General features: G+C 39.1%; 1 protein-coding gene across 1 annotated transcript in view; it reads left to right on the top strand.

Annotated features, from left to right (window-relative positions):
* The first annotated feature begins 2,184 nt into the window (after positions 1-2,184).
* The window catches only part of MARCO (macrophage receptor with collagenous structure), a 33,396-nt gene continuing 20,678 nt past the window's right edge, over positions 2,185-14,902 (top strand). The window contains exon 1 of the mRNA XM_070389398.1: positions 2,185-2,409. Within this exon, the coding sequence (XP_070245499.1) occupies positions 2,301-2,409 (109 nt within the window). The 5' untranslated portion in view covers positions 2,185-2,300. The remainder of the gene's footprint in view (positions 2,410-14,902) is intronic.

Below are 14,902 nucleotides of genomic sequence, written 5' to 3'. Positions count from 1 at the left end.
GTGCATTAGAACCAACCATGAGGCTTCTGATTAAAACCAGGATCTCAGGCTGGAGTAGGAGAAGAGCACCAAGTATTTTCAAAAGCTCATCTGGTATGAGTTTCTGGATTAGAACCCTTGGATTAAACTAGATTTAAACCAAACTGTAAAGGCAAGATGTCCTGGATTTGAATTCAGGTGCTATCACTTTCTAACCACAAGATCTGAGGCAAGTTACAAGTTATTGTGAGTGCTGAGTCATGTATATGTATCCAGCACAGTGCCTGACACCTGATGCATCTTGGATAACAGGTAATGCTTCTATGAGCTATTACATTGTGCTGAGGTTCAGGGAAGCTAAGCCAATCACCTGAGGTCACACAACAAGTATGTGAAAGAGTTTGGGTCCCAGGTCTGTCTGACCCCAGAGTTGGAGCTAGTTGACTATACTTGATATCCACTAAATGTTCCCACTAAAGAGGACTACACTCCGTAATTAACACAAGCATTTTCCAAAGAGTCCATTCTGCACCCCTACGAGTGAGGACTGCCCTTGGCCAGAGCTGAGATAACCAGGCAGAGAGGGGAGGCACTGCAGCCCAAGTAATGGGTTCCTTTCGCCAGGAGATTTCCTGCCCATGGAGGAAGCCCTTATAGCCCCTGGCCTCTTGAACAGTCCACTACCAAACTTGTGACTGGAGCTTCCAGCTGCCTTCATTTCCTCACTGCCAATTCTCTCTTTTAACCTTTCCTGTCCTGGATTCTGCTTCTAAGTCTCAGCCCAAACCAGTGACCTCTTGAATGTTGAAATTGTGAGCAAGTGGGGACCTCTACCTTGAAGGGCACTGTCAGTAACTCCTTTTCCTGAGTTTGCTTTTTGCTATGCCACTGGCTGAAGAACGAGACTTAGTCTAGTTGAGCTTTATCTCCTGCCACATCACAGCTCATGCCCCCAGTATTCCAGTGGTCCATGATTCCTCTGCCTCCAAGTGTCCTGCTGCTGTGATACTATGCTTGCCATTTTTTCCCACCTGCAAGGCCATCACCTTATTCTCCTCTATAGTTAACCCCCAGTCACCCCTTCAAACCCAGATCCAATGGACAAGCTCTTTGTGGCATTCCCAGGCCTGCCTTCTCTGCCTCCAGGTCACACCTGTCCTCCTAGGGGCTCCAATCACCAACATCAATTTTCTAGAATTCAGTTGTATCCAAAACCATTCTGCATACTGGACTGATATCCCTTAAGGCAAAGGCTATTATTACCTTCATCTCCCTGAACCCAGTGGGTTCACAATGTCTCTAGTGATAATAGCAGCAGCACAATGTTAGTGTTCATTGCCCATCAGATGCTACCCTGGCCACCTTACACCATTTAAATCATTTAATGCACACACAAATTATTACCACCTTCATTATTTTACGAACAAGAAAAGTGAGATCTTCAAAGCTGGCATGACTTTCCCATGGTCACACAACCACTTGCAGGAAGTGAAATTGGAACTCAGGCATTTAAGCTTTCAGGGTCCATGTGTTAACTACTGTGCTATATAACCTCCCTGGTAGAGAGTACCTGGTGTAGGGAACAGAGCAAAGGGGTTTCTCTTAAGGGGCTCAGATCTTATTGGGACCAGACAAAGCACACGCTTTCACACACAGAGAGAACATGGAAAAGCAATGAGAGGAAACATAATTAAATGCTAAAACATATGGGGTAGAGCAGTGTTTCTTCAACTTGAATGTGTACATACATTACCTGGGGACCTTGTTAAACTATGGATTTGGATTCAGTCTCTATGGGGTGGGACCTGAGACCCTGCCTTTATAACAGTTCCCAAGTGATGCCAACGATACTGGTCCATGGCCCACACTTTGTGTAGCAAGGATGAGCTCAAAGGATTGAAATAGGTCAGAGGAGTCAGGTTTCACTGTGGGTTGGAGAGGTCCCATGACAATAAGCTGGGTCTGGGATGAAGGCAGGGTCTGGACAGGCAGAGGAGATGGGGGTCATTGGTTTTGCTTTTGAGGGACTGAGAACAAGTGATTTCAGGGACCTGTGATTTGTGCCCCAACTCCCCATACCCGTTAACAAGCAGTTGCACTAAGCAGGAACTCCGTGTGTGAATAGCCCATTTTTGAGAAATGCCTAATCCTGACCATGTCAGGAAACATTTTGCAAATTCAGAAATCAGAGTCAAAGGAAGTCCTGTGTGCTCTACAAGTAGAAGCAGTAGTCAAAAGGGAACAATCTCTCCCCAAGTGGTTCCTCTTGGGGAGAGCATTTCTGCTGGCTCCAGAACTTTGGCCATCTATAAACCTTAGCAATGGAAAATGAGGAAATTCTCAAGGAGAAAGAGCTCTTGGCTAGCACTGAAGACGGAACGGCTCTCGACCAAACCATGTTGTCTAGGATGGAGACATTCGAAGTTAATGGTAAAGTACTACTCCCCAATAATGACATTGCCTGTGATGTCTTTCTCTTGGCAACATAGGAATAGACAAGTCCATTGAAAGTCTAGATTTGCACCTTAGAGATTCAATGATGCATTTCTGGAATGCTTCCACTGGAAATTTGTATAACGCTAGTAATAGTGTCTTTAGCATACAGTTGGGTTTTCTTTTTTTTAGTTTCACAGCTCGTTTAAATTGTATTTAAATATTTTTCCCTTTCATTAATACTAATGCTTTTTATATGTCCCTCCTTTTTACTAATGTCTCATTGACACACAGATTATGTCTGTGATGTTTGTAATAAAAGGAAAATGCAAAACAAGAGGGATGAAAAAGTTTTACAAAACTGAGGCTAAGTGTCATATTTATTTAATACAATTCTGTTAAAATTCTTTAAGATAGCTTCTGTGAATACTCATGTGTTGCTCAGGGAACACATTCTCTACTTGTGGGCTTCCTCAGTGGCTCAGTGGTAAAGAATCCGCCTGTAATGCAGGCGACTCGGGTTTGATCCCTGGGTCAGGAAGATACCCTGGAGAAGGAAATGGAAACCCACTTCAGTATTCTTGCCTGGGAAATTCCATGGACAGAGGAGCCTAGTGGGCTACAGTCGCAAAATGATGTAGCCTAGAGCTACAGCCCTAGTGGGCTACATGGGGTCACAAAAGAGTCAGACACGATTTAGCAACTAAACAACAAAGAGTACGTTATAGTGGCATAACTAGTCTGTCTTAAACGCAGAGTTTACAATTCAGTCAACTCTGTTGTTTTATTTTCTCCCTCAATGTTACACAGGTGATATATTTTTAAAAATCTCCTAGAACTCATAACATTGAAAGTCACCAATGAGTGCTTCCCACAGGGGATCTCTGATTTCCTATTTCAGAATATCCTCTTGGAATTGTCTTCCAAGTCAATTAGTCATTCCCACTCTCCATCTTTTCTGGAAGTTGTATGTGTAGGAACAACTGCAGTTCTGTCCCCTGGCTTAACTGTCCCTCTTGTCCAGGGACTGTTGTGCAAGTCAGTGGCTGGAAAGATAGGGTGGCAAAGATGAAGGGTCTGGTGCTCTGCCTTTAGGTGCTCAAGTGGGGTAACAATAAAGGCTGAATTACAAACGATTTTAATAATCATTGGCTATTCAGAACTTTGGAGAAGGCAGCGTTATAGACATGTAACTTTTTAAGATACTGAAAATGTTCAAGCAAAGTCAAGTGATCAAACAGACTCAGTACCTACTATCTGCTGAGCTCTGTACTCAGCTCCAAAATGATAGACAAGAATCAACCCAGTCTCTGGCCTCATGTAGGATGGAGGATATAGTACATGACTACATGGATGGAGGATGGCAGAGTGAGCCTATCCATAACTCATTGCTATACAATTTGTCACCAACTGTCACTGAGATTTGCACAGGACTTTATGGACAGATCTAATCTGGTGCGGGGCCCTGGAGGGCAGAGCTGAGATCTCTTCTAAAGTTTAATGGATAAAGAGGATCCATTAGAGAAAGTAAATGGAAGCTGGGACAGGGGTAGTGTACCACATGCTTGTGATACTTTCACAAGGAATATTCAGAAAAAAACAAACAGCTCCGTATTGTTTGGTTCAAAATTGGGTGGAGAAACTCAGTGGGGACTGAGATTAGGACCAATTAAACCTGACCTTGTCCTGAAAGCATCTACTGAAAAAAAAATGCACAATGTGAGAGTGGTGAGTTAATTTTTTTTCAATTGGGGGATAATTGCTTTATAATGTATTGGTCTCTGCTGTACAACAATGTGAATCAGCCATTGTTGTTGTTTAGTCATTATGCTGTGTTCCACTCTTTTGCAACCCCATGAGTATCCGTGGGATTTTCCATGTAAGAATACTGGAGTGGGTTGACAGTTCCTTCTCCAGGGATTTTCCCAACCAGGAATTGAATCCACAACTCCCGTCACATCTCCTTCATTGCAGGTGGGTTCTTTCCTGCTGAGCCATCTTAGTTCATAAGTATATCCCCTCCCTTTAGAGCCTCTCTCCCACCCTCATCCCAACCCTCTAGGTTGTCACAGAGCACTAGGTTGAGTTTCCCGTGTTATACAGCAACTTTCCACTAGCTATCTATTTTACGCATGGTAATGTATATTTGGGGCTTCCCTGGTGGCTCAAATAATAAATAATCTGTCTGCAATGTGGGAGACTAGGGTTCAGTCCCTGGGTCAGGAAGATCCCCTGGAGAAGGGAAAGGTTACCCACTCCAGTATTCTTGCCTGGAGAATTCCATGGACAAAGGATTCTAGTGGGCTATATAGTCTATAAGGTCACAAAGAGTTAGACACAACTGAGCTACTAACACAACAACAACAAATGTATATATTTCAATGCTGTTTGGGACAAAATAAGGTCAATAGCCCCGGAGACAGCATTTCAAATAGCTCTGAGAAAATGCTCCAAAGAGGCAAAGGGGAAGGTCAGAGCTTTATATGATTTTAGTGAAGGGGGTACTTGCAGTCAAGTACATATTTTGGCAGAGGCTTGCTCCCAATCACAAAGAACAGATGTCACTGTTAACGATTTTAGTGCTTTTTCGGATGTGAGGAAAGAATTGGGCTCATAAAATCTAATCCTATAAATATCTATCTGAAGACCTATTCTACCATTTTTCCCAGAGTACAAGAATGCCTCATTCTTGACCTCCACACTGAACTCCTTTCAGAGGGTGTTGAAAACAGCTTCAGAGGCTCATTATTTAATCCTTGTAGAGGTAGATGGCAGATGCCAATTTGTAGGTGGCAAGGGCAGTGGGGAGCTTTGTAGAGACTGAAGTTGGCTGAGAGGCAGGGATTTGCACTTCAGTTACTTATCCTCACAGATGGGGGACGAGTTGGAAAGAGCAACCCTGGGGACAGAGAGGAGCTTGGCAGCCAGAGATGATGAGAGACAGTGGGTGTGTGGAAGGAAAAGAGAGGATGCTCTGGAAAAACAGACGTCAGATCAGTAAGACTAGAGTAGGGGAGTCACGGCAAGTGAGGATGATGCATAAGTCAAAGGTGAATCCTAGATTTCTGACTGGGGTTATAGATACCATGATGTAAAAATCTAACCACAATCACCCCTGTTTGGAGAGAACATTTTCCTAAATGCATCCACAAGTTCCTATCTCCTCATACAAAGAACATGGAATGCATGGAAATTTCTAGATGAATACCATTATGGATAATGTTCACTGTGAGATTATGTAACACCGGTACCCCCTCAGGGCTTACTGAGACTAAAAAAAAACTATTTGCTTCGGCACTAAATGCCTCCAGCCTCATCTATCTGTCTATCCTCATTTATCTGTCTGTCCATCTATCTATCTATCCATCATCTATCTGTCTACTTATCTCTCTGTCAACTGAAGATTGCTTAAGTTATCTGAAGAGGCTCCGCAGACTGCAGACTCTGGCTGCCCTTAAGACAATGAAACTCCAGGTCTTCCTTTATGAACAAATATCAGTTCCTCTTCCCTTCAACAATGGAGCATTTGAGCCCAAATTACAGAATACACACTAGCCTCTGTGGTCCATATCTTTCTGGAATGTACTTCTTTCACTTTCTTGAAAATATGAGCATTTCTCTGGCTCACATCTTGCTGTCATTCTCCTTACACGATGGGTCTGATATCTGAATTTCTGTTACCAGATCAGCATGCTCTTGCTGGTTTCTGTGGAATGTAATCTAGCCCTCTCATGCAAAGCCCTCAATTATTTTACGTCTTGTATCTTTCATCATGATATTTATTCCCACAAATTTCCATCTGAAGAACATCCTTCTTGACAGAGAAGACCAGAAAAAATACAAATAGAGAAGTTATGGGCGGGGGGGCGCATTGTTTGTTTTAATTAAATAGAGCATTGGCCCCAGCACTGGACCTAGCTGTCCCTTCTTCCTGCTCTGAAGTTAATTTTAAATATTCTGCTAACATGAAACTAAAAGACGCTTACTCCTTGGAAGGAAAGTTATGACCAACCTAAATAGTATATTGAAAAGCAGAGATATTACTTTGCCAACAAAGGTCCGTCTAGTCAAGGCTATGGTTTTTCCGGTGGTCATGTATGGATGTGAGAGTTGGACTGTGAAGAAAGCTGAGCTCCAAAGAATTGATGAACTGTGGTGTTGAAGAAGACCCTTGAGAGTCCCTTGGACTGCAAGGAGATCCAACCAGTCCATCCTAAAGGAGACCAGCCCTGGGTGTTCATTGGAAGGACTGATGCTGAGGCTGAAACTCCCAATACTTTGGCCACCTCATGCGAAGAGTTGACTCATTGAAAAAGACCCTGATGCTGGGAGGGATCGGGGGCAGGAGGAGAAGGGGACGACAGAGGATGAGATGGCTGGATGGCATCACCGGCTCAATGGACATGAGTTTGAGTGAACTCCAGGAGTTGGTGATGGACAGGGAGGCCTGGCGTGCTGTCATTCACGGGATCGCAAAGAGTCGGACACGACTGAGCGACTGAACTGAACTGAACTGAACAGACTTTAACTTTGGAGTCTATGCAGGGTCAGCCTTGCTGAAAGGACTACTTTCATTTCACATTGTTGCTCTGACTTTTGTGTTTTGTCATGTCCTTATTTCTCAACATTTTTTAAAAATCTGACTACCCAGAGGTGTTTTTCCACTTTTTATTGTGAAATATTTGTAATTTCACAGAAAGTTGCAAATAATGTACGGGGAAGTCTTTGTGACCTTCACCCATTTTCTTCAGTGATAACATCTTACATAACTCCAGTACAATATGACAACCAGGGAACTGATATTCATACAATCCACAGAGCGTATGTAGGTTTCTTTAGTTTTACATGCACTCATTTGTGTGTGTGAATGTAGTTCTCTACAATTTTATCAGATGTGTATACCTGCGTAACCACTACCAAAATCAAGATATAGAACAATTTCATCACCACAGAATCTCCTTCATGGTATATTTTAGAGACACACATGCCCTCTCTCCTGTCCAACAATCACTATCCCCAGCAACCACTAATCAGCTCCTCCTCTTTATAGTTTTTCTATTTAAAGAAAGTTACATGAACTACAAGTATGTAACTTTTTAAAGATTGGCTTTTTTTCCCTTTGAGATCCATCCAAGTTGTTGTATGTATCAATAGTTGGTTCTATTATTACTGAGTTTTACTGAGTATTATTTTGTGATATGACTGGACCACAATTGGTTTAACCATTCATCCACTGAAAGACTTTTGGGTTGTTTCCAGTTTTGGGCCATTACAAATAAAGCTGCTATGCTTATTTATGGAAAAGTTTTTGTGCAAGCACAGATTTTCATTTCTCTGGGAAAAATGCCAAAAAGTGCAATTAATTGCTGGATTCTAGGTATGTTTAGTATTATAAAAAGCAGTCGATCTGTTTTTCAAGTGTGGATGTTCCATTTTACATTCCCATCAGCAGTGTACAACTGATTCACTGTCTCTGCATCCTTGCCAGCAATTGGTGTTATCACTATTTTTACTTCAGCCATTTTGATAAGCATGTGATAGTAATACTTTACTGTAATTTTAATTTGTATTTTCCTAGTAGCTAATGATGTTGAGTGAAATAGTTGGCTTAAAGCTCAACATTCAGAAAACTAAGATCAAGGTATCTGGTCCCATCACTTCATGGGAAATAGATGGCGAAGCAGTGGAATCAGTGTCAGACTTTATTTTTCTGGGCTCCAAAATCACTACAGATGGTGATTGCAGCCATGAAATTAAAAGACGCTTACTCCTTGGAAGGAAAGTTATGACCAACCTAGATAGCATATTCAAAAGCAGAGACATTACTTTGCCAACAAAGGTCGGTCTAGTCAAGGCTATGGTTTTTCCAGTGGTCATGTATGAATGTGAGAATTGGACTGTGAAGAAATCTGAGCACCGAAGAATTGATGCTTTTGAACTGTGGTGTTGGAGAAGACTCTTGAGAGTCCCTTGGACTGCAAGGAGATCCAACCAGTCCATCCTAAAGGAGACCAGCCCTGGGTGTTCATTGGAAGGACTGATGCTGAGGCTGAAACTCCAATACTTTGGCCACCTCATGCGAAGAGTTGACTCATTGGAAAAGACCCTGATGCTGGGAGGGATTGGGGGCAAGAGGAGAAGGGGACGACGGAGGATGAGATGGCTGGATGGCATCACTGGCTCAATGTACATGAGTTTGAGTAATGGACAAGGAGGCTTGACATGCTGCAATTCATGGGGTCACAAAGAGTTGGACATGACTGAGCAACTGAACTGAACTGAACTGAATGATGTTGAATATCCTTTTATGTGTTCGTTTGTCACTTATATACCCTCCTCAGTGAAATGTCTCTTTGTGTCTTTTGCCAATATTTTAATAGGATTTTTATTTTTTACTAAGCTAAACTAAAGCTAAACTTTTTGAGAATTCTTTATATACTCAAAATATACATCCTTTGCTGGATATGCAGTTTGCAAATATTCTTTCTCAGTCTGTAATTTGTCATTTCATCCACTTAACAAAGTCTTTAATTAAATACTTTAAACTAAGTATTTAATTCTATTGGGGTCCAGTTTATTGACATTTCCTTTTATGGATTGTGCTTTTGGTGTCAAGTCTGAGAACTTTTTACCTATCACTGGGTCCTAAAGATTTCTCCTATGTGTAATTCCAAAGCTTTGATAGTTTTATAATGTAATATCATGGTTCATTTTGAGCTGATGTGAAGTTTAGGTCAAGGTTTGTTTATTTTGCCTATGGATGTCCAACTGCTTCAATACCATCTGCTGGTATTGAAGCAATCAGTACTATCCTTCCTCAGGTAAATTACTTTTGCACCTTTGTCAAAAATCAGTTGGGCACACTTGAAGGAAATGGCAACCCACCATTATCCTTGCCTGGAAAATCTTATGGACAGAGGAGCCTGGTGGGCTGCAGTCGATGGGGTCGCAAAGAGTGGTACACGACTGAGCAACTAACACTTACACTTACTTACTTGTATGAGTCTATTTCTGTGTTCTTCATTCTGTCCATTAATCTACATGTCTATCCCTGCACCAATACCACACTGTCTTGATACTGTAGATTTATTGTAACTCTAAACATAATGTTATTTCTCACATTTTATTCTTCTTTTTCAAGATGATTTTAACTATTCTGGGGCTTGTGCCTTTCCATGTAAATTTTGGGGTAAATTTATACCGTCAAAAACCTTGCTGGATTTTGTAAGAATTATATTATACCTCTCAGTTCAGTTCAGTCACTCAGTCGTGTCCAACTCTTTGAAACCCCATGAGTTGCAGCACACCAGGCCTCCCTGTCCATCTAGATAGTTCAAAAACTGACATCTTTACATCTTTATGTTGTTTTACAATCCAGGAACTTGGTATGTTCCCACATTTCTTTGGGTCTTTGTTGCTTTTTTTTAAATGAAAATTTTGTAACTTTCGGGCATACTGATCTTGTGTACATTTTGTTAAATTTATATCAAAGTATTTCATTTTCTTTAGACCAATTATAAATGTGTGTTTTAAATTTTGATTTCCACTTGTTTGTCAGTTGTATATAGAAAAAGGGAGTGAGAACACATATCCTTGCCTTGTTCCCAGTCTAAGGAGGAAAGTTTTCTGTCTAACCATTAATAGTGATATAAGCAGGGGGCCTCCCCTGGCAGTCCAGTGTATAGACTTAGCCTTGCAATGCAGGGGGTGTGGGTTCAATCCCTAGTTGGGGAATGGAGATCCTACATGCTTCTCCAGTAAAAAACCAAAACATAAAACAGAAGTAATATTGTAACAAATTCAATGAAGACTTTTAAAAAATGGTCTACATCAAAAAAAGAAAAAAGAGTGATGTAAGCTTTAGATAGCTGTTGATACTCTTTTTTAAAAAAGAAAATTTGAGAATGTTCTCTTCTAATTTTCTGAGAGTTATATTATAAATGTGTTATTTATTATGAGAGTGATAATTATGACAGTTTATCATGAATTGGATTTTGTTAAGTACTTTTTTCTGCATTAACTAACTATACAGTTACATGATTTTTCTTCTTTAGTCTATTGATATGTAGACTACATTGATTTTCTAACATTGAAAACCAGTCATGCATACCTGGAAATCCCATTTAGTATATAAATCTTTTTAATGCTTTATTGGATATGGTTTACTGCTATTTTGTTGAGGATTTTTGTGTCAACATTCATGAGACATATTGATCTTTAGTTTTCTTTTTGTACTGTCTTTGATTTTCATATTACGATAATACTTACAAAACGAGTTAAGAAGTAGTGCTCTTTACTCTTCTGTAAACCGTAAGAGATTGTCTGAACTTAGTGTTAATTCTTTTCTTAAAGGTTTGTTAGGATATTGGACCTGGATATTTCTTTTTATAAGAGATTTTAAATTACAAATTAACTTGTTTAATAGGCATAGATATTTATATTATTTCTTTCACCTTGGTTGAGTTTTGGTAGTTTGTGATTTTTCAAGAATTGGTTCATTCCTTCTAAGTTGTTAGCATAAAGTTAGTAGTATTTTCTTGTTTTCTTCTTAATGGCTGCAGCATCTGTGGTGATATATCCTGTTTTACTCTTGATATTGGTGATTTGTGTCTTCTTTCTTTTTATCTTTGTCAGTCTTGATAGCGCTTTATCAATTTTTATTGATTTTATTCAAGCAACCAGATTTTCAGTTTTTCACTTTCTCCCTTGTATTCTTATTTTAAATCTCGTTGATTTCTGCTCTGGTCTTTATTATTTCTTTTTTTTTTCTGATTGTTTATGATTTATTTTTCTTTTATGTCTTCTTGAGGTAAGGACTTAGTTTATTGATTTGAGAACTTTCCTCATTTGTATTTTAAACTTTTAGTGCTGTGAATTTCCTTTCCAGTGCTGCTTTAGAATCATTCCATAATTTGATATCTTTTATTTCCACTTTCATTCAGTTCTTTTTAAGATTTTTTATCTTTGAGATTTTTCCTATGATCCATGCATTATTTAGAAATTAAAAAAAGATTCCAATTGTTTGAAGATTTTTCTATTATTATCTTCTATTTTGATTCCATTATTGTCAGAGAATATCTGTAAATTTTAATTTCTTTTACAGTTTGTTGAGGTTTGTTTTATGACTCAAGATATGGTCTTAGTAAATATTCCATGTATGCATGGAGAGAATGCATACTCTGCTGTTGCTGCATGGAGCATTTTATAAATGTTAGATCCTGTTGGTGTTCAGTTGTTCTATACTTTTGCTGATTTCCTATCAATTGCTGAGAATGGGGTGTTAATATCCACAATTATAACTAGGATTTGTCCATTTCTCTTTTCAACTATATCGATTCTGTTTCATGTGAATAGAAGTTCTACTGTTTGGTTTCTTATAGACATCTTATAAAGGGTCATAGCTTTTCATGCACTTTGCCAATTTCTGCCCTGTACTTGGTAAAGTTAGATTATTTATGAAAGTAATTACAGGTACGTTAGGTTTAAAGCTGCCATCCTAGTTTGTGTTTTCTCTTTGTTTCTTCTATTTCCCATTCATCTGTTTCTCTTTTCTTATCTTCCTATAGGTTGAGCACTTTTTAGAGTTCCATTTTTATTTATTTATAGTTTGTTTGTGGTACATCTCTTTGAATAGTTTATTTAGTGGTTTCTCTGTGCATTACAATATACATACATAACTTAGCACAGTCAGTGGTATCAACATTTTATCACTTTGTGAGTCAAGTGTAAAAATCTTATTTACATTTATGTCTTTTTATTGTCTTCACTTTTTAAAATGAATTGTCTGAGGTATTTCCTCTGCATACACTGAGAGCCACATTAGACGGTATCATATATTTATTTCAACCGTCAATTGTGATCTTTAAAAGCTGTGAGGAAAAGGATAATCTAACATATATCCTTGTATTTTACCCGTTCTTCTTTCCCTTTTCCTGTTCTTCCCTTTGGAGGTGTCAAACCTTTTCCTACATCATTGCCATTCTATTTGAAGATTTCCTTTAGCCATTCTTCAAAGGTAAGTTCATGAGCAATAATTTCTATTAGTTTTCCTTCATCTGAGAACTTCTATTTTCCGATCATTGTTAAAGGATGCACTAGGAATAGAATTCATGGTTGACAATTTCTTTCAGCACACAAAAAGTACTGTGCCACTTCTAGCTGATCTCTGTGGTTTCAGATGAAAAATCTGCTGACATTCCAAATAGATATTTCTTTATAAGTAATTTCTCCTTTCCCTCTGGCTGTTTTCAAGACTTTTTCTTTTTCTTTTGATTTTTAATTTTCTTTATCTCTAAATTTTTCAGATTTTTGCCTATGTATCTTGATATAGATTTCTTTGAATTTACCATGTTTGGGATTTGCTCAACTTCTTGGATCTGTAGGGTCTTTCATCAAATTTGAGAAATTTTCAGCTACCATTATTTCTTTGAGGTTTTTTTTTTTTTTTGGCTTCACACTCTTTCTGGGACTTCAGTGATGAGTATTATGTGTTTTGTGTGTGTGTGTCTTTTTTTAATTGACACACACATCTCTGAGGCTCTGTTTATTTGTCGTTTTGTTGTTGATTTTCTGCTTTTCAGGTTGGGCAATTTCTATTGTTCTCATTTAGTTGAGTGATTCTTTCTTTTGTCATATTTATTACACTATTGAGCCAATGTGGTGATGTTTAAAAAAGATTTTTGGCATTTTGAAATTATATAATTTCCATCTGAGTCTTTTATATATCTTCTATCTTGTGAGATTTTTTTTAAAGTTTTGTTTGTAAGTACTCATTAAAGCATTTTTGTGGTGGCTGCTTTAAAATTTTATTGAATAATTCCAACATTTGTGTCATCTCAATGATCTTAGGTTTAAGTTTCTTGCATAAACTGTTTAGGTTTATTAAATAGATTCTGGCCCATTTTGTGGCTATCATTCTTGACAGTTTCTTCTAACCACTAAGAGATGAAATGATCGACACCAGTCAGTTCAGTTACTCAGTTGTGTCTAACTCTTTGCAACGCCAAGGGACTGAAGCACACCACACTCCCAGAGCTTGCTCAAACTCATGTCCATTGAGTCGGTGATGCCATCCAACCATCTCATCCTCTGTCGTCCCCTTCTCCTCCTGCCTTCAATCTTTCCCATCTCAGGGTCTTTTCCAGTGAGTCAGCTCTTCGCATCAGGTAGCCAAAGTATTGGAGATTCAGCTTCAGCATCAGTCCTTCTGATGAATATTCGGACTGATTTCCTTTAGGACTGACTGATTTGATCTCTTTGCAGTCCAAGGGACTCTCAAGAGTCTTCTCCAACACCACAGTTCAAAAGCATCAATTCTTCAACACTCAGCTTTATTTATAGTCCAACTCTCACATCCATACATGACTGCTGGAAAAACCATAGCTTTGACTAGATGGACCTTTTTTGGCAGAGTAATGTCTCTGCTTTTTAATATGCTGTCTAGGTTGGTCATAGCTTTGCTTCCAAGGGGCAACCATCTTTTAATTTCATGGCTGCAGTCACCATCTGCAGTGATTTTGGAGCCCCCAAAAATAAAGCTTGTCACTGTTTCCATTGTTTCTGCATCTATTTGCCATGAAATGATGGGACTGGATGCCATGATCTTCGTTTTTTTGAATGTCGAGTGTTAAGGCAACTTTTTCATTCTCCTCTTTCACTTTCATCAAGAGGCTCTTTAATTTTTCTTCACTTTTTGCCATAAGGATGGTGTCATCTGCATATCTGAGGTTATTGATATTTCTCCCATTAATCTTGACTCCAGCTTGTGCTTCATCCAGTCTGGCATTTTGCACAATGTACTCTGCATATAATTTAAATAAACAGGGTGACAATATACAGCCTTGATGTACTCCTTTCCCAATTTGGAACCAGTGCATTGTGCCATGTCTGGTCCTAACTGTTATTTCTTGACCTGTATACAGATTTCTCAGGAGGCAAATACAGTGTTCTTGTATTCCCGCCTCTTTAAGAATTTTCCACAGTTTGTTGTGATCCACACAATTAAAGGCTTTAGCATGGTCAGTGAAGCGGAAGTAGATGATTTTCTGGAACTCTCTTGCTTTTTCGATGATCCAACAAATGTTGCTAATTTGATTTCTGGTTCCTCTGCTTTCTAAATCCAGCTTGAACATCTGGAAGTTCTCAGTTCACATACTGTTGAAGCCTAGCTTGGAGAATTTTGAGCATTACTTTGCTCGAATGTGAAATGAGTGCAATTGTGTGGTAGTTTGAACACTCTTTGTCATTGCCTTTCTTTGGGATTGGAATGAAAACAGACTTTTTCCAGTCCTGTGATCACCAAATTTTCTGGCATATTGAGTACAGCACTTTAAAGCATCATCTTTTAGGATTTGAAATAGCTCAACTGGAATTCCATCACCTCCACTAGCTTTGTTCGTAACGAGCTTCCTAAGGCCCACTTGACTTGGCTCTATGTGAGTGATCATACCCTCGTGGTTATCTGGGTCGTTAAGATCTTTTTTGTATAGTT

Source organism: Bos mutus, chromosome 2 (genome assembly GCF_027580195.1).
Source record: "Bos mutus isolate GX-2022 chromosome 2, NWIPB_WYAK_1.1, whole genome shotgun sequence".
Taxonomy (NCBI): Eukaryota; Metazoa; Chordata; class Mammalia; order Artiodactyla; family Bovidae; genus Bos; species Bos mutus.
This window is presented reverse-complemented; position numbering and strand designations above follow the sequence as displayed.